Source organism: Salvia splendens, chromosome 21 (assembly GCF_004379255.2).
Source record: "Salvia splendens isolate huo1 chromosome 21, SspV2, whole genome shotgun sequence".
Taxonomy (NCBI): domain Eukaryota; kingdom Viridiplantae; phylum Streptophyta; class Magnoliopsida; order Lamiales; family Lamiaceae; genus Salvia; species Salvia splendens.
Window position 1 is genome coordinate 9,150,186 of NC_056052.1, and position 26,834 is coordinate 9,177,019.

The 26,834-nt window shown below is 37.7% G+C and overlaps 1 protein-coding gene, 1 long non-coding RNA gene and 2 pseudogenes across 2 annotated transcripts; 3 read left to right on the forward strand and 1 right to left on the reverse strand.

Annotated features, from left to right (window-relative positions):
- Positions 1-9,749, forward strand: part of LOC121784178 — a 31,799-nt pseudogene extending 22,050 nt beyond the window's left edge.
- A 924-nt stretch (positions 9,750-10,673) lies between these two features.
- On the forward strand, positions 10,674-12,424 carry LOC121784179 (annotated as a pseudogene).
- An 893-nt stretch (positions 12,425-13,317) lies between these two features.
- Positions 13,318-14,851, forward strand: LOC121784180. Its single transcript, XM_042182351.1, has 5 exons — positions 13,318-13,325; positions 13,416-13,533; positions 13,615-13,684; positions 14,367-14,446; positions 14,648-14,851. The coding sequence occupies exons 1-5, from the start codon at positions 13,318-13,320 to the stop codon at positions 14,849-14,851; spliced, it is 480 nt and encodes a 159-aa protein (XP_042038285.1).
- A 3,084-nt stretch (positions 14,852-17,935) lies between these two features.
- LOC121784872 lies at positions 17,936-19,118 on the reverse strand. Its single transcript, XR_006046845.1, has 2 exons — positions 18,636-19,118; positions 17,936-18,487 (listed from the first exon to the last, which is right to left on the reverse strand). It is a non-coding gene; the product is annotated as an uncharacterized LOC121784872 (long non-coding RNA).
- Between the last annotated feature and the right edge of the window lie 7,716 nt (positions 19,119-26,834).

The window sequence follows — 26,834 nt, forward strand, 5'->3', positions numbered from 1 at the left end:
TCAAAATCTCCTCTTTTAGCGTCTCATCGCTCGGCACACACAATCGTCCATCGTACGTCAAGGCATTATCCGCCTCCTCGTGGTAATGGCCAAGCTTCTCGGCTCTCACCTTTGCACGTAATTCCTCTAACTTTTCATCACGTCGCTGGGCTTCTATGAGCTTGGTTCTTAAATCTGGCTCAATCACTATCGTCGCCAAATTTGCACCTACTGTCTCGGGCGCTTTCACTATTTCCAAACTCATCTTGTCGAACTCGTGAATCAATGCTTCCTCTTGCGTTCGGAAATAAGCCAGTTGAGGTTGGTTCTTCCTACTCAAGGCATCGGCGACTACATTCGCCTTGCCCGGATGATAGTTAATACCACAATCATAGTCCTTCACGACCTCTAACCCACGTCGTTGTCGCATGTTTAGCTCCTTCTGCTCGAAGAAGTACTTGAGACTCTTATGATCGGTGTAGATTTCGCATCTCACCTCATAGAGATGATGTCTCCAAATTTTCAGTGCATGAACCACTGCTGCTAACTCCAAATCATGAGTCGGAAAATTCAACTCATTCGGTCTCAATTGTCGGGAAGCGTATGCTATTACTTTCCCATCTTGCATTAACACGCATCCTAGTCCTACTTTCGACGCGTCCATATAGACGGCGAAGTCCTTGTCGGGTTCGGGTACCGCTAGGACTGGTGCTGTAGTCAATTTCTCTTTCAATAGTTGGAAGCTCGCCTCGCACTCTGGCGTCCAAACTACCTTGATTCATTTCTTTAGTAGTTGCGTCATCGGTCTCGCAACCTTAGAGAATCCCTCGATGAAGCGTCGATAATATCCTGCCAATCCCAAGAAACTGCGGATTTCACTTGGCGTTTTCGGCGACTTCCAATTCTGCACAGCCTCGACCTTTGCTGGGTTTACTTGAATTCCGTTTGCCGTCACAATATGACCAAGGAAGTTCACTCGAGTCAACCAAAACTCACACTTACTGAACTTGGCATAAAGCTTCTCCCTTCGCAACGTTTCCAACACTGTTTGTAGATGCCATCTATGTTCTTCCTCGTTCTTCGAGTATACCAACACGTCGTCGATGAAGACTAACACAAACTTGTCAAGATACTCGTGGAAAACTCGGTTCATCAAGTCCATGAAAACGACTGGGGCGTTGGTCAGCCCAAATGGCATCACGACGAACTCATAATGGCCATAACGAGTGCGAAAAGCAGTCTTAGGCACATCCTCTCGTCGGACCTTTAGTTGATGATACCCTGATCTCAAATCCATTTTCGAGAATACGCCCGCTCCTCAAAGTTGGTCAAACAAGTCATCAATCCTAGGCAGTGGGTACTTATTCTTCAAGGTCATCTTGTTGAGCTCACGATAGTCGATGCACATCCTCATCGTCTCATCCTTCTTCTTAACAAACAAAACTGGTGCTCCCCATGGTGACACACTGGGTCGAATGAACCCAAGTCTAATAGTTCATGCAACTGAACCTTCAACTCGGCCAACTCCTTACGGGCCATTCGGTAAGGTGCTTTTGATACTGGCGCCGACCCTGGTTCCAAATCAATAGTAAACTCCACCTGTCTGTCGGGTGGCGGTCCTGGCAAAGCTTCTGGAAACACCTCGGGAAAATCTCGCACTACTGCCACGTCTTCCACTTTCAAATCCTTCTTTTCATCCCCATTCAAGTACACCAGATACGCCGGACGTCCTTTCCTTATCATCGTAGTTGCTTGCAAAGCGGAGATTATGGAGGTTCGTCGGTTCATGGAGATCCCATACAAGATAGTTGGCTCTTCGCCTGGGGCTTTAAAAGAAATTTGTCTCTCTTTACAGCGAATCGTTGCGTGGTTCTCGGTAAGCCAATCCATTCCCAAAATTATGTCTACATTCTCCAAAGGCATAACGTGCAAGAGTTGGGCCACTACTCCTAGTTCTCCTAACACAAACTCTATGTTCGAGCAAGTTCTCACAATGTCAACCAATCCTCCAACCGGTGAAGATACATTCAAATTCGGTTCAAGCTTAGCAGTAACCAGTTCTAAGGCATTCACACATGACATGGAAATAAAAGAATGCGAAGCACCCGTATCAAACAACACAATAATAGGTAGTTGTTGGAGCTTTCCCATACCTGCCAAATTTTCCCTGTCCTTGATGGCTTGGGGTTCCTTCCCTTGATTCCCTTTGAGCGCATACGCCCTTGCTTGCTGTGGGGCCACTTGTCGGATTGGTTGAGGCTGCTGTGGTGGTCTCTGTCCTTGCCCATTCTTCACTCCACCCTTTTTGTTGTTTGGGCACTCTCGAGACATGTGCCCGTTTCCACCGCAGGTGTAACACCGAATGCCTCCAACTCGGCACTCCCCAACATGATGCTTGGAACACCGATTACAGTAGGGTGTTCTCTGCGGGTTTCCCCTCTGCTGTGGTACCATTTGGAGCCCATGATTCTGCGGTTGCCGGAAAGTGGAGAAGCGCCTCTTATTGTCAAAAGGAGCTCGGTTTCCCTCCCACTTCCTTTTGTCTCTAAAGTTCGTCGGGGGTGCAGACGGTGCAGGATTTGTTATCCTCTCGTTCTTGGGTAGCGCTTCTTCCACGTCTAGCACACAACCCAACACCTCAGAATAAGGAATTCCCCTATGACTCGCCACAGCTACCCTTATCTCGGGTCTAAGGCCGGAACAGAACTTCGCAGCCATCTTCTCGTTTGTATCCACCAATTCTGGCGCATAACGAGTTATCTTACATAGGGTGCGGTCGTACTCCGTGACCGTCATGGTTCCTTATTTTAACGTGTGGAACTCCACTACCTTCGCCCGCCGATAACTCATGGGAACATATTTGTCGTAGACTTCTTCCTTAAACTCTTCCCAAGTAAGCGCCTCACGGCGAGCGGGATCCATGGTTCTCTTCTTCGTTTCCCACCAAAAGTCAGCGGGTCCTGTCAGCTGATACGTCACGCAGGCCAGGCGTTCCCTGTCCGTGCATCTCATAAACTCAAAGATACGCTCAATGTCGCGTACCCATGCCTCCGCCTTCGGGGGCTCTCCCAATCCATCGAACTTGAGTGGGTTCTCTTTCCGAAAGGCTTTGATGTACTCCCTTTCGTTTGGTTGGGGTAGAGGTGGTGGTGGAGGCGGGGGTGGATTCCCGACACTTCCTTCTGTCTGTTCCCCCACGTTGTTCTCCACACGCGGACGACGTCTACGTCTTGGAGGCATGTTGATCTAAAACGCAGGTTAGCACCGTTGTGAGTACATCGTTATCAAAACACCACCACTTTCATGCATGCGTACAGCACAATAAAAACACAAGTACTTAAAGGCATATAAAAAGGGAAACTTCCATAAACAACGTGGAAAGGAAAAACAAAAGCATTCGTTCGGAAAAACAGAAAGGTACTACTTCCATCGTCTAGTGTTAATATCCTCTTCCGGGTCTTCTTCCTCTTCCGGGTCTTCTTCCCCTTCTACGTGGTACTCATCAATCATACGGAGATCTTCTTCGTCATCCATACTATCATCCGTGTTAACATCCACGTAGTCATCTTCGAAACCCGGGACCATGCCTTCTTGTGGTACGGATCCTCTTACTGCCGTAGGTTTAACCTCGACCACATCTTTGTCTTCCCAAATGGTTTCAGCTTCTTCTTTCTCTGTCGATGGTGGTCGCTCGGAATGTGAGTCAATCAACGTACACGTTAAGGCCTTTAGAAAACCTTTCATGTCGCCGGCCATCATCTGGTTTCTTGGTTCGTACCACGTGAACCGACTGGCTGTTGTTTCCATCCAAGACTCCCAATTGTCGGGCATCAACTCGATTAGCCTTTTAATGCCACCATAGGCCGATACATGGTACCCGCAAACATCTCGCCATAGCGTCTCAAAACGGGCGACAACCTCTCTCAAGGCCTTGCCTTCCTCTCTCTCATAGTGGTCGTAATCGTAAATCGCTTGTTGCATTCTGGCACTATACTGACTGCTCTTAAGCGCGGTTCATTTCGTTCGTACCATCTACGTGCAGACGAAAATTTCTTTTAAAACACCAAATTGTACTATTGTTTGTAAAAAAAAGTTGTTAAGTTTGTCGCGCAGTTTGAAAGTTTGTTGTTGTCTTAACGTATTCATACCATCTCGATATCACATTTGTACATACAATTATCACGCCAATCATACTCGTATTCCATGCAATCATGCTATTACAACATCATATTCACGCACATAATGCATGCTTAAGTTATCATACCAATCAAGTTCATGTAATCATTCCATTACAACTCATCCTTATGCATATCATTCATTCACATGCATAGCTTGTCTACGTCATATCATAAATTTTATACATCGCTTTCACATTTCATCAACAATCTTAAACCATACCTCACTTTCATCGGTTGAGCGTGATGCTTTGGATGTTGAGCCTTCGTGACACTTCTAGTCAAATAAGGCGCTAACTTAGACTTAAAGTGAAAGAAGACTCTCGGACCAGAGCGAAAGAACAAAGCTCTGATACCACTCTGTCACGACCGCCCAAACAAGGGGTACCACAATGCGGCGATCGTGACCGACATGCATGGACAACAATTTAAAAGAACACCTTAACTAAAAGATTTTAAGGTAAAAATTTTTTTTGAAAAGACCTAAGGTAAAATACTTTTAAAAAGGGATAACGGAAAAATTAGACTTAAGAAAATACAACAATTAAATAACTAAAGTAAAGCAAACATTAACTCAAATCCCGAAGAAAACCATTTTCAAAAGACAACGTAAACACACGTTTAAATCCTAACACCACCATACATGTTCCAAACACAAAACGAAAAGCTTAAGGTCTTAAGACATAATTTAAAGCATAGCAGCAGATAATTAAGGTTCAAGGAGAGTCAAGGATCACGCCTATGTATGACGACACAACGTATCCTAAGGTCTCTAGCCAGCTCAACATCCACCGCAACATCCCGCTCAACCTGCACATAAGAAAAATAATATGCAGGGCTGAGTAGTTGTTGTACTCAATGGGCTCATGCCGAAAACATTTATATAGTTATGTCATCCATACCAGTGATCTCGAGTTTTATACGTAGTAAAGAAAATATCACGAGAACACAAAAATGTTTCATAGACTGGCCAGTCAAATAGGCTCCCCACTTTTCACATCAATCCAACAATCACAATCACAGTGCGATGAAAGTGTGGCCACACTATTCGCCCACGAGACCGGCCGACTTGCAAGGACGGCTCATGATCCCACCAGTGTACACAGCCCGATAGGGTTTACGGCCCTACTCGGACCTGAATTCGTTTCACAATACAGCCATATAGCCTAACGGAGTAAACTCATACGAACTAGGCATCAGGCACACAATCTCATAACAAAAACAGTCCATGGCATGACATAACAGTTAAACCACCCTTGTATCTCCACATAATATTTTTCGGAAAAAAAAAGAGGTTTGAAAAGAAAGCCCACCTCGTTCTCTTAGCAATTCACAACCCAACTTAGCAACTCTCAATCCTCGAGTTCATGAGTACACAACACCCTTGTCAACGACAACACAAGTCAGCCTCACACAACAACATATTACTATGCATGTTCTATCGTTTCTCTCTCATCGTTTTCCTCAATTTCCCTAACCCAACATACATCTCAAAGGTGTAAAACACACGTAACACATTTCAACATTTAAGCACATTCCTTGGACATACATGCATCATACAATACTTTTAAACTTGAAAAATAAGTGTCATTTAATCAAGGCAGAAAACTGGCAGAATTGCGCGACCATTTTGTAAAAATCACTATAATTTCACCCGACCTCAAAACATGCTAAATTTTGGTCACGATACAGATGACACATTCAAGTTCATCCATGAAAATTTTCATATCGAAATCACGTCATTTATTCAGTCATATCACATATTGAACTCTCTGGTCGGAACATACAATTCCTGACAGTATTGCGCAGTTCATTTAAAAAATTCACCATAAATTCATACGATGCCCAAAAAGGCTGAAAATTTAACACAACACAGAAGACAATTCAAATATTCATATAGTTTAAGAATCACATCGATCGGAGGTCATTTGGTCAGTAAAATAGAAAACGAAACATACATGGCGAGAACTCACGTTTCTGGCAGATTTGCGCAGTCAACTTCAAAGATTTATTAAAATTTCATTTTTCGATAAAACAGGCTGAAAATCACACGAGACACAGAAAACACCTTGAAGTTTACTCAGTAAAAGTTTCATAGCCAAATTCGTTCGTTTGATGGGTCGAATACAGATCATAAATCACTGGTTGTGCATCACAGATTTCTGGTTCAAGTTCGAAAATAGGGTTTTTAAAACATCCACAACAAAAACACCGATTCTTCATGCTCGAAAACACACATTCATGCTTACACGTTCCTCATACACATATTTGCATACAAACTCATATCATTCACAAATACTTCGATCCAACACACATGATTTCAATCAATAACGTAAAAATCAAACAAGTTCTTATGAACACACAATTTTCCTCCCGTTAAAACTTGCGATCTATCAAACCTACACTCTCTACATGCATGTAGGACTCAAAACACGGTTCAAAAGAGAAGGAGGAGAAAAGGTGTGCAAATATACCTTCCTTTGACAAAACGAATCGGTAGAACGAAGAATGAGGCGATTCGCCGGAGGATCTCGAAAATAACTTCAACGGATTGCAAGAACAAGAGTTGGATGGAAGATTTTTGGAGATGGGAGAGTGGGGGAAGATGAAAAACGTGTGGGAGAGAGAGAGAGTGAAAGTGGCGAAAATTTGAGGAGAATGGGGGCTAGGGTTTGATAAATTGGTATTTATTTGCTAGGTTTAAGTCCATGAATGAATTAAATAAATAAATTGTGGGGAATTAAAATATAGGCCAATGAATAAAAATCCCACAATTGAAAGAATAAAATAGGCATGTGGGAGAGTGGAATTTTCGAAAATTCCATGTACACAACAAGGAATTTATTTGGTATTTTTTTGGAGAATATATTCATAACTTAGGAAGTAAAAATAATGAATATAAGGGAACAATTAAATTAAATCTCCAAGTAGGAAATAATAGGGGTGGGGGCCGAAAATTATTGGGTAATTGCACAAGGAAATTATTTAAATCCCCAATTAAATAGAATAGGATTTAAATTAGTAATTTCTTTATAGGAAAAGACTCCCATAAAATAGATAACAAATAATTAAATTCCCACAAGGATAATATGCATAGGGGGCGTGTGACATGGAAGAGAATAGAAGAAAAATATTCACATCCCCAATTAATTAGACATAGGAATTTAATTTGAATAAAAAAAGGATTCCACAAATTAGAAAACAAGTAAAATATCCTCCATATTTTATTGGAGGGGGCCGAAAATTAGGCTCAATTAGCCAAGGCAAAAATCCCAACTCTCTATTTATTTTTGGGTAAGGAAATAAAATATAACATGATTTAATTGGATTAAATTCAAAGGAAGGAGGTCAATAAAGCCAATTAAATCAAAAGGAAAAATAATCCAATCTCCTATTGGAGATTTTCAAAACTCCCAAGGAAAAGTGGGATGGAGTTCCAATTTCATGTAGTGTAATTTAGGGTCCATTGGTTTGGATTTAATTTGGATTAATGTCCCAAAATAATTAATTAAATCCACAAAGAGAAGTACTATTTCAATAATTTCGGAATGACCAGAAATATCAATTAATTGACTCGAGAAAGGATTAATGCATGATCCTATTAATCTTTTCCCCACATTGGAAAAACGATAAAATCTCAAGCTCATCATTCCACAATTACCACGACAATTTATTTCACGCAAAGCACTTAATCACATAAAATCAAACGTTTCAAAATTCCAAAATTCCAATAACATAATAAAAGGGGTCACAAAAGTTTGGGATGTTACATCAGCCACCATCACAAATCTGGTCGACCAAATCACAGCTCATAATATATTGAAACAAGTTTTAGCTCTCAAAGCAGTGAGCATCCTATCGATGAAAATGTACGTATAGAAAGTTTCTACACATTTCCGCTTTTTAGAGAGTGAGAATTAACATATGAAGCAGTTACCTTTTTCGCTACTTTATTTCAGAATTGAGGCTAATGCCGGCGCTCTCACTAATTTTGAATCGCTTGATCTCTTGAGATCACAAGGGGCTGGAATGTATGCCTTACGAGCTATTGCAACCGTATCTCAATCTGAGTTCAAGGTTGGGGATTCCTATTTATGATCATCAACTTATGTTACCACTTCTTTATTGCATCTCTCATATGTTTTGTTTTTCGTTTAGGTTTTTGATTATTTAGAGGGGATTGTTGCTTGGAATAAAACAAGGGAAATTATCGATAACTTTTTTGCGAGTGCCAAAAATTTGACCTTGCAAAGGCAGAGATTCTTAATATTGTGAATATAAGACCAAGAAATGAACCTGAGCTTTTCCCGGTAATCTCTATCATTTCTTGTTATTGAGTTCCTTATGTTTTGTTGTGTTGTTGAATTGTCATTCCTACATTGTTTTTCAATAAAGAGCCATCCACATCATTATATTTATCAATGTTGTATGTCCACTTATGTTGAGTTTTCCTATCCATGTTATACTGAAAATTGGATGATCAGTGTGACCCTTGGTTCAAATACTAGGTGAAGATGTTATTCTGAATGAGTTTAAGATGATTTGGTATCGTGTCTGTTTGTTGTTGTTTAGGTTACTCTGTTTTCAATACATACAGTTTAGTGCTGTTGCGAATTTTGCATCATCTATCAGTTTTGAAATGTGTTTCTGATGCCTTACACTTGAACTTTAGATTCACATTGGCTAGCTAAACCAATTATTATTTATGATCTCATTTGCTTTGTCACCTGGAGTCTCGAGTATTTCATTTATGATCATTACCTAGAATTATTACGCTAAAAAAGAGGTATTGCTAAATAAAAGATGTCGACTTTTGTAAAGTGGAGTTATACTCAGCTGTGTGCATACAATGTAATGTTCACTAATAATTAGTCTAATGAAATTCAGGGGGGCGCTCTTGAAACTGAATCGGCTTAGCATATTTGATTCAAATGTTAGGATAACTTGTAGATTCTAATACCAAATGGTAAGCAGGTGAACTGTTAAGTTCTTTTCAGTATTAGTATTCCTGATCACAAGATAGTGATGTGTCTAGGTTAAATTTTGAGCCATCAGTAAATCTATATCACAATTCGGATTCATATAGTAATTCTCAATAGAAATGGAGGAAATGTAAACGAAAAACATTCAAGTTGGGTTTTCCATGTTTTTTCTAAACATCTAGAAAACTTTCACAACAATGATGTGGGATTGGGACATCCTGTGGTAATTTTATGAGTTGGTTTCTTTTGGAATATAACAAGACAATGTTTGAATAATTCGTTCCATGATGTTGTTATCTTGGGCTCTTCTTTAACAGATTGTCTTAGAAATCCAATATCGTACTTTCTGAGCGCTGTTAATGGTCTAACAGATTCTTGCTTGTTCATTTTGTTCTTTACCTTTCGCCAGCTCATCGAGGAATGCGAGTCACGTATAGAAGATAAGGCTGAAGAGCTTGTAGAGACCATCACTAGGATATTGCCACCTCATCCATCTCAGGTGGATGAAGCAAACGAGGAAGCTGCTGAGGGGGAAGAAGAAGAGACCCAGCCTGAACAGGCTGCTGAACGGGATGGGGAAGGGCAAGAAGAAGAAGAAGAGACCGAGCCTTAACCATACTACATAGTATACTTCTTTTACCACTTCTGCTTAATGTCTTTAGAGCATTAGCCATGAATTCTAGTTAGTATAAGAAGGAAGATGGTAGTGTGAAATTTTGCACAGTGACATCAAATTAACAACTGAACTCTCAAGATCCAATTACTACATCAATGTCAAGTTATTTTTTTATTCTTTTGCAAAGCTAGTGATTTCTCTTTTCTAAGTTTTGCACAATAATAATTATACTACAAAAAGAAAATATCTCATATTTGTCCCACTCTTGCTACAAATTTGATTTCATTTTAGGATATAGACGGACCAAATTGTGTTGATTAGGCCCGTAGGCGTAGCCCGAATGAAGCGCAATTAGTTGTATCTTGTTCTTTTTTCTTGTTTCTTTTTTAAGAAATCCATCTATCACCTCCTTTTGTCCCATAAAAGGTATCATGAATTAATGCTACTCATAAATCTTATCACTGCAATGACACCTCACAAAAATCATGTAGCAAAAGAGAGTTAAAAAAGAAAAAGCGGAGGGGTTGCGGTCGCGGCGGCGGATGAGGGTTTTGGATTTGGGGGTATGTTTTGAATGTTTAATTTATGGTTGGAAAAAATGCATTTTGTATATATTCATCAACAAATATAAAAAATGATTTTATTTTCGTAACATATCCTTTGTGTAAAAAAAGTATGTTAAGAAAATAAAATCATTTTTTATATTTGTTGATGAATATATACAAAATGCATTTTTTCCAACAATAAATTAAACAATCAAAACATACCCCCAAATCAAAAACCCTCATCCGCCGCCGCGACCGCGACCGCAACGCCTCCGCTCCGGCGACTGCAGCCACCATCACAAATCTGGTCGACCAAATCACAACTTATAATATACTGAAACAAGTTTTAGCTCTCAAAGCAGTGAGCATCCTATCGATGAAAATGTACGTATAGAGAGTTTCTACACATTTCCGCTTTTTATAGAGTGAGAATTAACATATGAAGCAGCTACCTTTTTCTCTACTTTATTTCAGAATTGAGGCTAGCGCCGGCGCTCTCACCAATTTTGAATCGCTTGATCTCTTGAGATCAAGAGGGGCTGGAATGTATGCCTCACGAGCTATTGCAACCGTATCTCAATCTGAGTTCAAGGTTGGGGATTCCTATTTATGATCATCAACTTATGTTACCACTTCTTTATTGCATCTCTCATATGTTTTGTTTTTCGTTTAGGTTTTTGATAATTTAGAGGGGACTGTTGCTTGCAATCAAACAAGGGATATTATCGATAACTTTTTTGCGAGTGCCAAAAATTTGACCTTGCAAAGGCAGAGATTCTTAATATTGTGAATATAAGACCAAGAAATGAACCTGAGCTTTTCCCGGTAATCTCTATCATTTCTTGTTATTGAGTTCCTTATGTTTTGTTGTGTTGTTGAATTGTCATTCCTACATTGTTTTTCAATAAAGAGCCATCCACATCATTATATTTATCAATGTTGTATGTCCACTTATGTCGAGTTTTCCTATCCAAGTTATACTGAAAATTGGATGATCAGTGTGACCCTTGGTTCAAATACTAGGTGAAGATGTTATTCTGAATGAGTTTAAGATGATTTGGTATCGTGTCTGTTTGTTGTTGTTTAGGTTACTCTGTTTTCAATACATACAGTTTAGTGCTGTTGCGAATTTTGCATCATCTATCAGTTTTGAAATTTGTTTCTGATGCCTTACACTTGAACTTTAGATTCACATTGGCTAGCTAAACCAATTATTATTTATGATCTCATTTGCTTTGTCACCTGGAGTCTCGAGTATTTCATTTATGATCATTACCTAGAATTATTACGCTAAGAAAGGGGTATTGCTAAATAAAAGATGTCGACTTTTGTAAAGTGGAGTTTTACTCAGCTGTGTGCATACAATGTAATGTTCACTAATAAGCAGTCTAATGAAATTCAGGGGGGGGGCGCTCTTGAAACTGAATCGGCTTAGCATATTTGATTCAGATGTTAGGATAACTTGTAGATTCAAATACCAAATGGTAAGCTGGTGAACTGTTAAGTTCTTTTCAGTATTTGTATTCCTGATCCCAAGATAGTAATGTGTCTAGGTTAAATTTTGAGCCATCAGTAAATCTATATCAGGATTCAGATTCATATAGTAATTCTCAATAGAAATGGAGGAAATGTAAACGAAAAACATTCAAGTTGGGTTTTCCATGTTTTTTTCTAAACATCTAGAAAACTTTCACAACAATGATATGGGATTGGGACATCCTGCGGTAATTTTATGAGTTGGTTTCTTTTGGAATATAACAAGACAATGTTTGAATAATTCGTTCCATGATGTTGTTATCTTGGGCTCTTCTTTAACATATAGTCTTAGAAATCCAATATCGTACTTTCTGAGCGATGTTAATGGTCTAACAGATTCTTGCTTGTTCATTTTGTTTTTTTCCCTTTCGCCAGCTCATCGAGGAATGCGAGTCACGTATGGAAGATAAGGCTGAAGAGGTTGTAGAGACCATCACTAGGATATTGCCACCTCATCCGTCTCAGGTGGATGAAGCAAACGAGAAAGCTGTTGAGGGGGAAAAGAAGAGACCCAACCTGAACAGGCTGCTGAACGGGATGGGGAAGGGCAAGAAGAAGAAGAAGAGACCGAGCCTTAACCATACTACATAGTATACTTCTTTTACCACTTCTGCTTAATGTCTTTAGAGCATTAGCCATGAATTCTAGTTAGTATAAGAAGGAAGATGGTAGTGTGAAATTTTGCACAGTGACATCAAATTAACAACTGAACTCTCAAGATCCAATTACTACATCAATGTCAAGTTATTTTTTTATTCTTTTGCAAAGCTAGTGATTTCTCTTTTCTAAGTTTTGCACAATAATAATTATACTACAAAAAGAAAATATCTCATATTTGTCTCACTCTTGCTACAAATTTGATTTCATTTTAGGATACTTTGGGTATCGGGCTAGACGGACTAAATTGTGTTGATTAGGCCCGTAGGCGTAGCCCGAATGAAGCGCAATTAGTTGTATCTTGTTCTTGTTTCTTGTTTCTTTTTTAAGAAATCCATCTATGACCTCCTTTTGTCCCATAAAAGGTATCATGAATTAATGCTAATCATAAATCTTATCACTGCAATGACACCTCACAAAAATCATGTTGCAAAAGAGAGTTAAAAAAGAAAAAGCGGAGGGGTTGCGGTCGCGGTCGCGGTCGCGGCGGCAGATGAGGGTTTTGGATTTGGGGGTATGTTTTGATTGTTTAATTTATTGTTGGAAAAAATGCATTTTGTATATATTCATCAACAAATATAAAAAAAATGATTTTATTTTCTTAACATACTCTTTGTGTAAAAAAAGTAAGTTAAGAAAATAAAATCATTTTTTATATTTGTTGGTGAATATATACAAAATGCATTTTTTCCAACAATAAATTAAACAATCAAAACATACCCCCAAATCCAAAACCCTCATCCGCCGCCGCGACCGCGACCGCACAAATCACAGCTCATAATATACTGAAACAAGTTTTAGCTCTCAAAGCAGTGAGCATCCTATCGATGAAAATGTACGTATAGAGAGTTTCTACACATTTCCGCTTTTTATAGAGTGAGAATTAACATATGAAGCAGTTACCTTTTTCTTTACTTTATTTCAGAATTAAGGCTAGTGCCGACACTATCACTAATTTTGAATCGCTTGATCTCTTGAGATCCAGAGGGGATAGAATGTATGCCTCACGAGCTATTGCAACCGTATCTCAATCTGAGTTCAAGGTTGGGGATTCCTATTTATGATCATCAACTTATGTTACCACTTCTTTATTGCATCTCTCATATGTTTTGTTTTTCATTTAGGTTTTTGATTATTTAGAGGGGACTGTTGCTTGCAATCAAACAAGGGAAATTATCGATAACTTTGTTGCGAGTGCCAAAAATTTGACCTTGCAAAGGCAGAGATTCTTAATATTGTGAATATAAGACCAAGAAATGAACCTGAGCTTTTCCCGGTAATCTCTATCATTTCTTGTTATTGAGTTCCTTACGTTTTGTTGTGTTGTTGAATTGTCATTCCTACATTGTTTTTCAATAAAGAGCCATCCACATCATTATATTTATCAATGTTGTATGTCCACTTATGTTGAGTTTTCCTATCCAAGTTATACTGAAAATTGGTTGATCAGTGTGACCCTTGGTTCAAATACTAGGTGAAGATGTTATTCTGAATGAGTTTAAGATGATTTGGTATCGTGTCTGTTTGTTGTTGTTTAGGTTACTCTGTTTTCAGTACATACAATTTAGTGCTGTTGCGAATTTTGCATCTATCTCAGTTTAATTTTGAGGGAAATCAGTGGTTTTGAAATTTGTTTCTGATGCCTTACACTTGAACTTTAGATTCACATTGGCTAGCTAAACCAATTATTATTTATGATCTCATTTGCTTTGTCACCTGGAGTCTCGAGTATTTTATTTATGATCATTACCTAGAATTATTACTCTAAGAAAGGGGTATTGCTAAATAAAGGATGTCGACTTTTGTAAAGTGGAGTTATACTCAGCTGTGTGCATACAATGTAATGTTCATTAATAAGCAGTCTAATGAAATTCAGGGGGGGCGCTCTTGAAACTGAATCGGCTTAGCATATTTGATTCAAATGTTAGGATAACTTGTAGATTCAAATACCAAATGGTAAGCTGGTGAACTGTTAAGTTCTTTTCAGTATTTGTATTCCTGATCACAAGATAGTAATGTGTCTAGGTTAAATTTTGAGCCATCAGTAAATCTATATCAGGATTCGGATTCATAGAAATACAATATCGTACTTTCTGAGCGCTGTTAATGGTCTAACATATTCTTGCTTGTTCATTTTGTTTTTTTCCCTTTCGCCAGCTCATTGAGGAATGCGAGTCACGCATGGAAGATAAGGCTGAAGAGCTTGTAGAGACCATCACTAGAATATTGCCACATCATCCGTCTCAGGTGGATGAAGCAAACGTGGAAGCTGCTAAGGGAGAAGAAGAAGTGAGCGAGCCTGAACAGGCTGCGGAAGGGGATGGGGAAGGGCAAGAAGAAGAAGTAGAGACTGAGCCTTAACCATACTACATAGTATATTTCTTTTACCACCTCTGCTTAATTTCTTTAGACCATTAGCCATGAATTCTGGTTAGTATAAAAAGGAAGATGGTAGTGTGAAATTTTACACAGTGACATCAAATTAACCACTTAACTCTCAAGAGCCAATTACTTTATCAATGTTAAGTTATTTTTTTGTGCTTTTGCAAAGCTAATGATTTCTCTTTTCTAAGTTTTGCACAATAATAATTATCCTACAAAAAGAAAATATCTCTAATTTGTCCCACTCTTGCTACAAATTTGATTTTATTTTAGGATAATTTGGGTTTCGGGCTAGACGGACCTAATTGTGTTGATTAGGCCCGTAGGCGTAGCCCGAATGAAGCGCAATTAGTTGTATCTTGTTCTTGTTTCTTGTTTCTTTTTTAAGAAATCCATCTTTCACCTCCTTTTGTCCCATAAAAGGTATCCTGAATTAATGCTTCTCATAGATCTTATCAATGCAATGACACCTCACAAAAATCATGTAGCAAAAGAGAGTTAAAAAAGAAAAAGCGGAGGAGTTGCGGTCGCGGTCGCGGCGGCGGATGAGGGTTTTGGATTTGGGGGTATGTTTTGATTGTTTAATTTATTGTTGGAAAAAATGTATTTTGTATATATTCATCAACAAATATAAAAAATGATTTATTTTCATAACATACTTCCAAATCCAAAACCCTCATCCGCCGCCGTGTCACGACCGCCCATACTAGGGGTACTACAAACGCGGTGATCGTGACCGACATGCATGGATAACAGTTTAAAATGAAAACTTAATTAACTTAAAGGAAGAAAAACATTTTAGTTTAAAAAAGTTGAAGGTTATAATTTTTTTTTCTATTAATTAGAAATGACTTATCATAAAATACTTTTAAAAGAACAACGGGAAAAATAAACTTAAGAAAATCAATTAACATCTAAGGTAAAACAAACATTTAATTTAATTCACGGAAAACACCATTTTCAGAAAGTCAACACAATTACTTGGTTAAAACCTAACACAACCATACATGTTCAAACACAACACGAAAGAGATTTAAAGTCTTGAGACATAGTTCAAAATATAGCAGCGGAAAATAAGGTTTAAAGAGAGTCAAGGATAATGCCTATGTATGAAGACACAACGCATCCTAGGTTCTTAGGCCAGCTCAACATCCACCGCAACATCCCGCTAAACTTGCACATAAGAAAAATAATATGCAGGGCTGAGTACCTGTTGTACTCAATGTGCTCATGCCGAAAACATTTTATAATAGTTATGCCATCCATACCAGTGATCTCGAGTTTTATGTAGTAAAAAATATCACAAGAACACAAAAATAATTCAAGTCCGGCTAGACATAGTAAACTCATACGAACTAGGCATCAGGCACACAATCTCATAAACAAAAATAACTTGGCATGACATAACAAGTTAAACCACCCTTATAACGCCACATAGTGTTTTCAGAAAAATAAAGATGTTTGAAAAGAAAGCCAACCTCGTTCGCTTAACAATTCACAATCCAACTTATGGCAACTCTCGTTCCTCGAGTTCACGAATACACTATCACCCTTGTCAACGACAACACAAGTCAGCCTTCCACAAAATCATATTACTATGCATGTCCTATCGTTTCTCTCTCTCATCGTTTTTCTCAATTACCCAACCCAACATTCGTCATAAAGATGGAAAAACACACCGTAATATATTTCAATTTATCACACGTGATCACATTATTAGACACGTTCCTTGGACATACATGCATCATATAATACTTTTAAACTTGAAAATAAGTGTCATTTTATCAAGGTAGAAAACTGGCAAAACTGCTCGACCGTGTTGTAAAAATCACTAAAACTTCACCCGACCTCATATGAAGCTAAATTTGGCTCACAACACAGAAGACACATTCAAGTTCATCTAGACAAATTTTCACACTGAAATCAAGTCGTTTAGTCAGTCAAATCAAATATTAAACTCTCTGGTCGGAACATAAAATTTCTGGCATTACTGCGCAGTTCATTTGAAAAATTCACCATAAATTCATACAATGCCCAAAAAGGAAGAAAATTTTACACGACTCAGAGGACACTTCAATTTTCATATATACCAAGAATCACATCAAACGGAGGTTATTTGGTCGGTGAAACCGAATACGAAACATTCTTGGCGAGAACACAAGTTTCTGGCAGAGATGCGCAGTCAACTTCAAAGATTTAGTAAAAATTCATTTGTCGACAAAAAGGGCTGAAATTCACACGAGACACAGAAAACACCTTGAAGTTTACTCAGTAAAACTTTCATATCAAAATTCGATCGTTTCATGGGTCAATTACACATCAGAAGCTACTATTCGAACGTCACAAATTTCAGGCTCATAATTTCGAAATTAAGGTTTCTTCTTCAATCAAACAAATACAAATTTTTCATGCTTATAACACACAATCATGCTTAAAAGTTCCTCATAATCATGTTTGCACATAAACTCACATTATTCACCAAGGTTTCTGTAACGCCCCACTTTTCGAACCCTAATTTTCGAACTAAGACGATATCATTTATTTCTTTTAATGCCTTGAATTAAATGACGAGTGGAATTGTTATGTAAATTCTTTGGTGACCTAATTTTGGTTCAGAATTATGATTGTGGGTTGACTGAGTCAACTTCATTGAAAATGTGATGAAGTTGTTTTGAATAATTGATGTGGGGTGAATTTATTTGTTTTCGAATAATTGATGATTTATTTTCAAGCTCGAATTTTGTGATGGTAAAATCACATTGTGAAATTAATTAAATCCTTTCCTTCTGGATAATTTATTTGACTCAACTCCGCGTTGGATTCAATAAATTAAATAAATACTACAAGTCCAACCCAATTAAAAAAAATATATAAAACGTTGGCTACACATTTTAAATAAAATACTGATGCTCCAAATCCCAAATGAGTTATAGATCCTTATTCCTTGTATTGGTTTCCAAGAATTCCCTTGTTATCAATTTAAAAATAAAAAAATATGGAGAGATTCTCCCCTCCTCTCTTATACGGTTATTTTCTCTTCTCCCCTTTGATCTGCCAATAATGTTTAGACAAGGTAACAATTAAACCCCAATTAATAGTGAAATCAAATACACACAATGAAAGGCAAATATTCCTTCAGCACATTTGCGTTTTTACCAATCCTCAATCCGCACCAAAAATAAACCCCAATCACCTTTAATTGCTTTTATTTTGAGAATCAATTACCTATTCTACGTTCCCCTCCCACGCTCCATAATCGCTTCTCCTCTGCAAATCTTTCCTAATTTGTGACCACAATCAAAGTGAAATCAATCACCAGAAATGACTCTCAATACACGGTATATTAATACCCATACCCTAAACCCTTTTCCTCACACAAATTCGCAGTCACTCATTCTCACTTTGCACCTCAAAATTTCCTCAGGCTGCGGAGGGAGCAGTAGGATGAAGGAGCTCATCCTTTCCCAACCAAATCCTAATTTCAACACGGTAATCATTCTTTTCACGGTTTTCCCTTGTTTTTTTTTCTTCGTAAGGTGATTTCCCACCAGAACCTTTTCTTGACAGAAATTTGGAACCAAATTCGGAAAGGGGGAAACCTGAAGCTTCGATCTCCTGTCAAAGCCGATTTGTTCAGCGAAGGTATAAAACTCACCCTCTCTATTAATTCTCCAAACATCGAGCATATCGCTTATTGCGTCAATCGAAACTCGAGAACCGAATTAAAACAATCAACTTAATTAAAATTAAGAACTTATCTTACGGGGCTAATCGGGTGGAATCGGGGCTGCCGGAACGGTGACGCCGAGCGACGACGGTGGTGTGCGCGGAGTGGCGAATTGGAACCGACCAGCAACTGCTCGATATGGACCACACCTGAACGGTGACGAAGCGGGCGAACCACGACGCGATCCAGCCTGACAAATTTGGGGATCTTGTTTTGTCTTCTTGTAAGAGAAATTGAGGAAGAGATAGAGAGTTAATTGGTGGGTGCTTCTGTAATCTTCAGATCCAGTGTTGCAAATTTGAATAAAAAATCTGGGATGTTCTTGGTTGAGAATTTGCAGAAGAGAGAGGCGACGAGTTTTGGAAGGAGATTTGTGCTCTCTTGTTTCTTTCTTAAGAAAAAATATATGTACCCTCCTTTTAACATTATTTTAATCTAAAGCATGTCTTTTTTTTTGTTAAATGGAACAGGTGGTATGTACGTGTAGGCATAATAGTTAATAGGAATAAGTTTCCACTTATTTTATTTCATTTGTTAATGATAGTTTTAAATAAAGGGGGCCATCTGTGTTGAACAAAAGAAAATGGAAGGATGACTGTACGTGTAGTTAGGGCTTGAAAAATATACCGAAATACCGAAATACCGCACTTACCGTACCGAAAAAATACCGAAAATACCGAATTTTCGGTATATCGTACTTTTCGGTACGGTATCATACCGTACCGACAGTTTTAGGTACGGTAAAGGTTGTAGTTTGCAAATACCGCGGTATACCGCATCATACCGCAAATTTACGGTATATACCGCAAATTTACGGTATATACCGCAATTGCGGTATGATGCGGTATACCGCAAATACGGTATATACCGCATATATATACCTGGGTTTTTAATTTTTATTTGGATTTTTCTTTAATCGAGAAATTAGGATTAAGAGTTAATCTGCTGACGTGGGTGATTACTCATTCTTTAGTCATACGCGTGCTATATAGATTATCGAATAGTAGTAATTATTTTATTGATGAAATTTTGAATAAGTTTACAATATTTGCAAGTATTATGAAGATCATATAAAAAAAATAGTACAGATCTCCGTATTTAATAAATTCAATGAAAAATAATAGTTTATGGCCTTATATTTTAATAAAATATGAGATGAGGTATAATGTACTCCATCCATCTTTCAAAAATAGTCTCATTTTATTATTTTAGATCAAATAATACTTTTACATCATAAAATGATAGTTTGAGGGGATAAAATGATAGTTTCAAATGATAAAATGATACTTTTGTTTAATAATGATAGTTTTAGATTTTTTGAAAGATAAAATGATACTTTTGCATCATAAAATGATAGTTTGAGGGGATAAAATGATAGTTTCAAATGATAAAATGATACTTTTGTTTAATAATGATAGTTTTAGATTTTTTGGAATATAAAATGATACTTTTACATCATAAAATGATAGTTTGAGGGGATAAAATGATAGTTTCAAATGATAAAATGATACTTTTGTTTAATAATGATAGTTTTAGATTTTTTGGATGATAAAATGATACTTTTACATCATAAAATGATAGTTTGAGGGGATAAAATGATAGTTTCAAATGATAAAATGATACTTTTGTTTAATAATGATAATTTTAGATTTTTTGGAAGATAAAATGATACTTTTGCATCATAAAATGATAGTTTGATGGGATAAAATGATAGTTTCAAATGATACTTTTGTTTAATAATGATAGTTTTAGATTTTTTGGATGATAAAATGATACTTTTACATCATAAAATGATAGTTTGAAGGGATAAAATGATAGTTTCAAATGATAAAATGATACTTTTGTTTAATAATGATAGTTTTAGATTTTTTGGAAGATAAAATGATACTTTTGCATCATAAAATGATTGTTTCAAATGATAAAATGATACTTTTGTTTAATAATGATAGTTTTAGATTTTTTGGATGATAAAATGATACTTTTACATCATAAAATGATAGTTTGAGGGGATAAAATGATAGTTTCAAATGATAAAATGATATTTTTGTTTAATAATGATAGTTTTAGATTTTTTGGAAGATAAAATGATACTTTTGCATCATAAAATGATAGTTTCAAATGATAAAATGATACTTTTGTTTAATAATGATAGTTTAAGATTTTTTGGAAGATAAAATGATACTTTTGCATCATAAAATGATAGTTTGAGGGGATAAAATGATAGTTTCAAATGATAAAATGATACTTTTGTTTAATAATGATAGTTTTAGATTTTTTGGATAATGAATTGATACTTTTGCATCATAAAATGATAGTTTGAGGGGATAAAATGATAGTTTCAAATGATAAAATGATACTTTTGTTTAATAATGATAGTTTTAGATTTTTTGGATGATAAAATGATATTTTTGCATCATAAAATGATAGTTTGAGGGGATAAAATGATAGTTTCAAATGATAAAATGATACTTTTGTTTAATAATGATAGTTTTAGATTTTTTGGAAGATAAAATGATACTTTTGCATCATAAAATGATTGTTTGAGGGGATAAAATGATAGTTTCAAATGATAAAATGATATTTTGTTTAATAATGATAGTTTTAAATTTTTTGGATGATAAAATGTTTTCTTTATAAATTAACTTGAAATTTTCATTTTTTGTCTTGGGACGTGAAATGCAACATGTGATTAAGAATATTACTCGTGTATATATTTATCCCAATAAAAATAGAAACCTCCTATGATGTAAGAGCATCCACAACCGTGCTCTTGCCAGCGAGCACGGTTGTGGGCCCGGACCCACTTTTTCTGTCAAGAGCACAACACCCACAGTTGTGCTCTTCCGCAAGGACGAGCACAATTCAATTTAAAATTTAATTAAAAAAAAACATTTCCATAATATTGAAATTCATTAAAAAAACCTAAATAATATTACAAATGACAAATAAAATAAAAACGACATAATTAAAATCCTAAAAATTAAAAATTACATAATTAAAATACTAAAAATTAAAAATTACATAATTAGACTCCTAAAAGTTAAAAATTACATAATTAAACTCCTAAAAATTAATAATTACATAATTAAAATCCTAAAATTTGAGATTGAGAGAGTTGTTTGGTATAATGTCATTTTTTGTGTTTGAAATGAGACTATTTATAGATGAAAGTATGAATTTTGGGGTAAAAATAATGAAAGAAAATAAATTAAAAGTGTGGAAAAATGGATATATTTTATTAGAAAGTGAGAAAATATTTTTTTATTAATTTTGAATTTTTCAGATTTTTTCGATTTTTAATAAAAAATGATAAATCAACGGGCCAATCAGAGCATGCCACGTCGACGCCTCGTGCTCTTGCCGTTGGCACGGACGTGCTCTTAGCTAATAGCACGTCCGTGCCAGCGGCAAGAGCGCAGCGGCGGCGGAGCTCGTCCTTGCCAGCGGTCATTTTCGTGCATGTATCATCAAAATGACAAACTTTATTTTCCGACAATATTTTCGATTGCAAAAATATTGACGCAAAAGGTGATTTGCTATATGCTTCTTGTTGCATTTTATTGACACATTATTGACGCAAAATATTGTGTTTTCCGCATTTCTATTCATTCTTTATAAAGCTGAAGTTGCAGCAAAATATTGAGGCAAAATATTGTGATTTCTGCAAAGTTGCAGCAATACCATATTGTATTTTTATGCGGTATTCGGTATACCGTACCGTGATTTCGGTATACCGCAATATGAGGTATACCGAAATCACGGTACGGTATACCGAAATGTCGGTAAGGTATCGGTATCGGAATTTTGGTATACCGCCTTTTCGGTATACCGGTATGCGGTATACCGAAAAAAGCGGTACGGTAAAGGAATGCATTTTGGCCATACCGCACTTTTCGGTACGGTATGCGGTATGGCCATTTCGGCGCGGTATACCGTACCGTTCCAACCCTACGTGTAGTCTGGGAAGGGAGTATTTTCATTTGTGTAAATTAAACCATCTTTCTTTCTTTTGTTGAATGAGTGTGCTTAATTAGTTTGGGCCGATTCTTTTAAGGCAGTGGTCGACTCCTTTTAAATCTCTTGGGCTTGATATATACTGACTCTTTTATTAGACTACGTGGTGTTTTAAATTTTGGGCAGTGTTAATAAAATTTGTTGGGACGTGAGCGGGCGAAATTAATTGAAAAAAAAAATCAAGATTTAATTGGAAAAAATTCATAATCATATCGGTGGAATAATTGAAGCATTAGGATGCATGCATCTTAGCTTATGCTTGACTTCTCATGTTGATATACGTGCTCTTCCAATATTTAAAGGTGATATATTGCGCGTGAAACCTGATTCCAAGGGAAAGGATATAGCAGAGACTTAAGCGCTTTGAGGTGGGCTTTCTTTTAAATAAGGACGATGTCGTAAATGTTTTATCGATGGGAATGAAATTTGTGTTTATCATGCCTTGTTTGATTTTAACGTGCCTATCTGATATGGCATTATGCCATTATTATCTAAATCGAATTCGGGTCCTCGTAGGGCGGCAAACCCTACTTGGACTAGTGTACACCTATGGTAGATCGTGTGCTAGCGTACGGGCTGGCCGGTCTAGTGACCTGGTTTGCGGCCGTATTCCTTGTCATGTATTGGCAGATATGGTTAACGTCTATGGGAAAATGACTGATCAGTCGACGTTTTACAATGGGAAATGATTTTGAGTGCCTCGGGCTTTTCTAAAGCTAAACCCCGATGGTTACTTACGTATGGCATGATAAATAATATTATTTTTATGAAAATGTTTTCGGCATTAGTCCACTGGGTATCTTTATAGTACTCAGCCCTGCATATGTTTTCTCTATGTGCAGGTTGAGCAGCGACGAGCGGTTGGTGGTGTTGAGCAGAATTAATAATATGATATGGTTGTTTTAAAACTCCGAGTGTCGTTGTGTCTTCACACATGACTTCACTCTTCTCTTGGATGCTTCCGCTGTGATGTTTTATTTTCTCCACTTATATTTATTTAACTCTGAAACTTTTTGATGAAATGTTGAAAACTCGTTATCTTTTGAATAATGTCAAACCTTGGTCTTTCATTTATTAAACATAAATACCTTTAGTCTTTTTAATTATTGAACTGTAATTTTGGTCAAACCTCTATTGAAACCCTAGTCTTCTATGCCCGTTCATTAAGCCCCTTTAAGTCGCGATCGCCCGCTTTTATTAACCCTAGGGTGCGATCGTGACAGTTTCAAATCAAACTTCACATAACTTAATAAAAAACGCATAACTATCAAAGTTCTCATGCAACCACACTTTCCGACCGATAAATTTTGCGATCTATCAATCCTACACCCTCTATATGCATGTAGGATTCAAGAATAAAGTTTCAAAGAAGGAGATGAGAAGAAAAACTTAGTTATACCTTCTTGAATCAAGAAAACGAACGGTAGAAACAAGAATGGAGGCGATTCGTCGGAGACTCTTGCAAATAAACTTCAACGGATGCAAGAACAATGATTGAATGAAGGATTTTTGGAGAGAATGGAGAGTGGGAGAAGTGAGGCGTGTGAGGAGAGAATGAGGGAGAGGGAGGCGTGTGAAAATAGTGGCTAGGGTTAGGGTTTAGCCTATTTTATGTACTAGGTTTAATTCACACCAATTAATAATTAAATTGTGGGAGGAATAAAATAAAAAAAAATCCTACAATCATGGAGCAAAGTAGGCGCGTGGTTTTGAAGGTGAGAAATTCAAAATTTGCTGATTTAATTAGCAAGGAAAAATTGCAATATTTACTTGGAGAGAATATATTCTGAACTTAGGAAACAAAAATAATGAATAAAAGGAAACAAATAAATTAAATCTCCAAGTAGGAAATAATAGTAGGGGGCCGAAAATCACTAGAGGAATGTACAAGAAAATTATTTAAATCCACAATTAAATAGAATAAGATTTAAATTTGGTAATTTCTTTATGGGAAAAGACTCCCATATAATAGGTAACAAATAAATAAATTTCCACAAGGAAAAATAAGAGCATGGGGCGTGTGATATAGGTAGGAAATAAAAGGAAATATTCACATCCCAATTTAATTAGAATAGTATTTGATTGTATTAATGAATAAAAAGTGATGTCCACAAAGTAGGAAACAAACTTAAATTCTCCATTACAAAAATAATGAGGGCCGGAAAATATTGCTTAAATGGCCAAGGAATATATGTCACTACGACTCTGGCCTTGAGGAGCGTGAGGAAAAAGACAACTCAAGAGGGGAGCGGCGGAATGGAGAAGACGCCCGAAGCGGAGCCGGTATCTCAAGAAGTAGCAAGGGAGGACATAGATTTGAACTAGTCAGCCCAGAAGCGGACTCTTATGACTGATGAGGAGTTCGATTCCATTTTGAACCAAGCAGGAGAAGCTACTGCCTCGGAGGCTGAGGGTCTAGACCTCGCTTCGAAGGCAGTAGGCGTGAGTGAAGAGACGAAGGGAGTAAGTGAACCAGAAAGTCCGGCATACCAGCCGGAAGAAGAGAAGGGTAATACGATTACGGAAGCCAAAGAAACAGAAACAAAGGCAGCAGAACCAGAGGTAGAAACACCTGCCCCAATGGCACCTCAGGTAGTAAAGCCGGTTCCCGTCAAGCGGAGACTGGTAGTGAAGACGGATTCCAAAGCAGACCGACCCAAACCACAGAGGGTATCGCAACGGTGCTTGGGTAAGTGGGAATCCAGCAAGGCGAAACCAAACAAGGCGGCAGATCCGCTGAAGATCGTGAGTGACGACGAACGGACAACTCCCACAAAACCTGGGGAGGAGTCCTCACCTTTTGCCGACCCAGAGGATACCAAAATGGTAGTCGAGGAAGCCTCTCCGGTGTAAGTGGATCAGGGAGTGGAAAATGAACGGATGGCTGAGGGTCTGGACCTCGCATCCAAGGCAGTTAGCCCCGAAAGACCGGAGAAGGAAGACGCCAAAGTGGAGAGTAGCCCCACTACCCACGAGGAAGCCCGATACCAAGAGGAGAGGAAACAGAAAGGCAAGGCCGTTATGAGGAAATATCCTAGTACCAAGAAACCGCGTATCGTGAACACCGGGATCGTCATTACTGAAGCAACTCAAAGAACCCCACCAAGCCGGCGGGAGTTAAGTGACGGCGAGTATACAGCCAACACTGAATCATATTCCGACAACAATATCTCTCTGGACGATGAGGAGTATACTGAGCAGCAACTCTTGGATGATCATAGAGAGTTAGTCCACCCACCGGTAGAGAGATTAAGGTACCGGAGGTTGACGGTTGACCTCACTGACGACGTGGTAGAATAGATGAAGTTGTTCGACTCCAAGAAGCTCCAGGCCGCCTACCGCACAAAGGATGTTGAAAGAGTCTGCAGGGCAGAGGATGATGACTCAGAGGTAAGCAGCTATGGAGGCGATAGTATCCGACTTAGGGGAGGAGAACCACCGGATGCTGATAGAGATGAACAGGATGGCGTCTGTGATAGACGAGACATTGAAAGAAGTAACCAGACAGAGGACTGAAGAGGTAACAGAAGTAAGGGGCAGTGTCGCCCAGGATACCGGAATGAACGTACCAAAGGAACCCGTGTCAGAGAAAGAAGAGGCCGAGGTGCCGGCGAATGCCGAGGAGGCGGCGGAAGTTGATGAGGAACAAGCTGGGACCGAGAATGAACCTTCACCTACACCACCTGCCCGCGGAGGAGCAGGCGACACAAATAGACCCCCCCGACCGCAAGTTAGTGTTTCTTTTCTTTTCTTTTTTCAGTTTTTCGTATCTTAATTTGTTGCTGTTTTTTTAGGTAGGGTAATTGTGTTAAACTCTATTCCTCACAATTAGCCTAGTCAATAGTCTAAGTGTGAGAAGTCCGGAGTTTATTTGGTCAAATACATGTGTTTCTGTTTATGTGTTTACAGTGCATGTCTAGCTCACACTTAGCCCATTCCTTGGTCTAAGTGTGAGGAGTTTATCTGTATATGTGTTTTGTAAATTGTTGGTTTCTGTTTAGGTCATAGACTCTCCCACTTAGCCTATTTCATAGTCTAAGTGTGAGAAGTTTTTGTTCTTAGTATGTCATTTTTGTTTGTCTTGTTTGTTTGTCCATCGTACTGGCCATTACCTTTTCCACTTCAAAGCCTCATCTGGGGGCAGACACGTGTGATGTGGGAGGGGGGACGCACTGGCCAGTATGAAATGTGTACATATGTGTTGTCTGTGAGTTTTTGTGT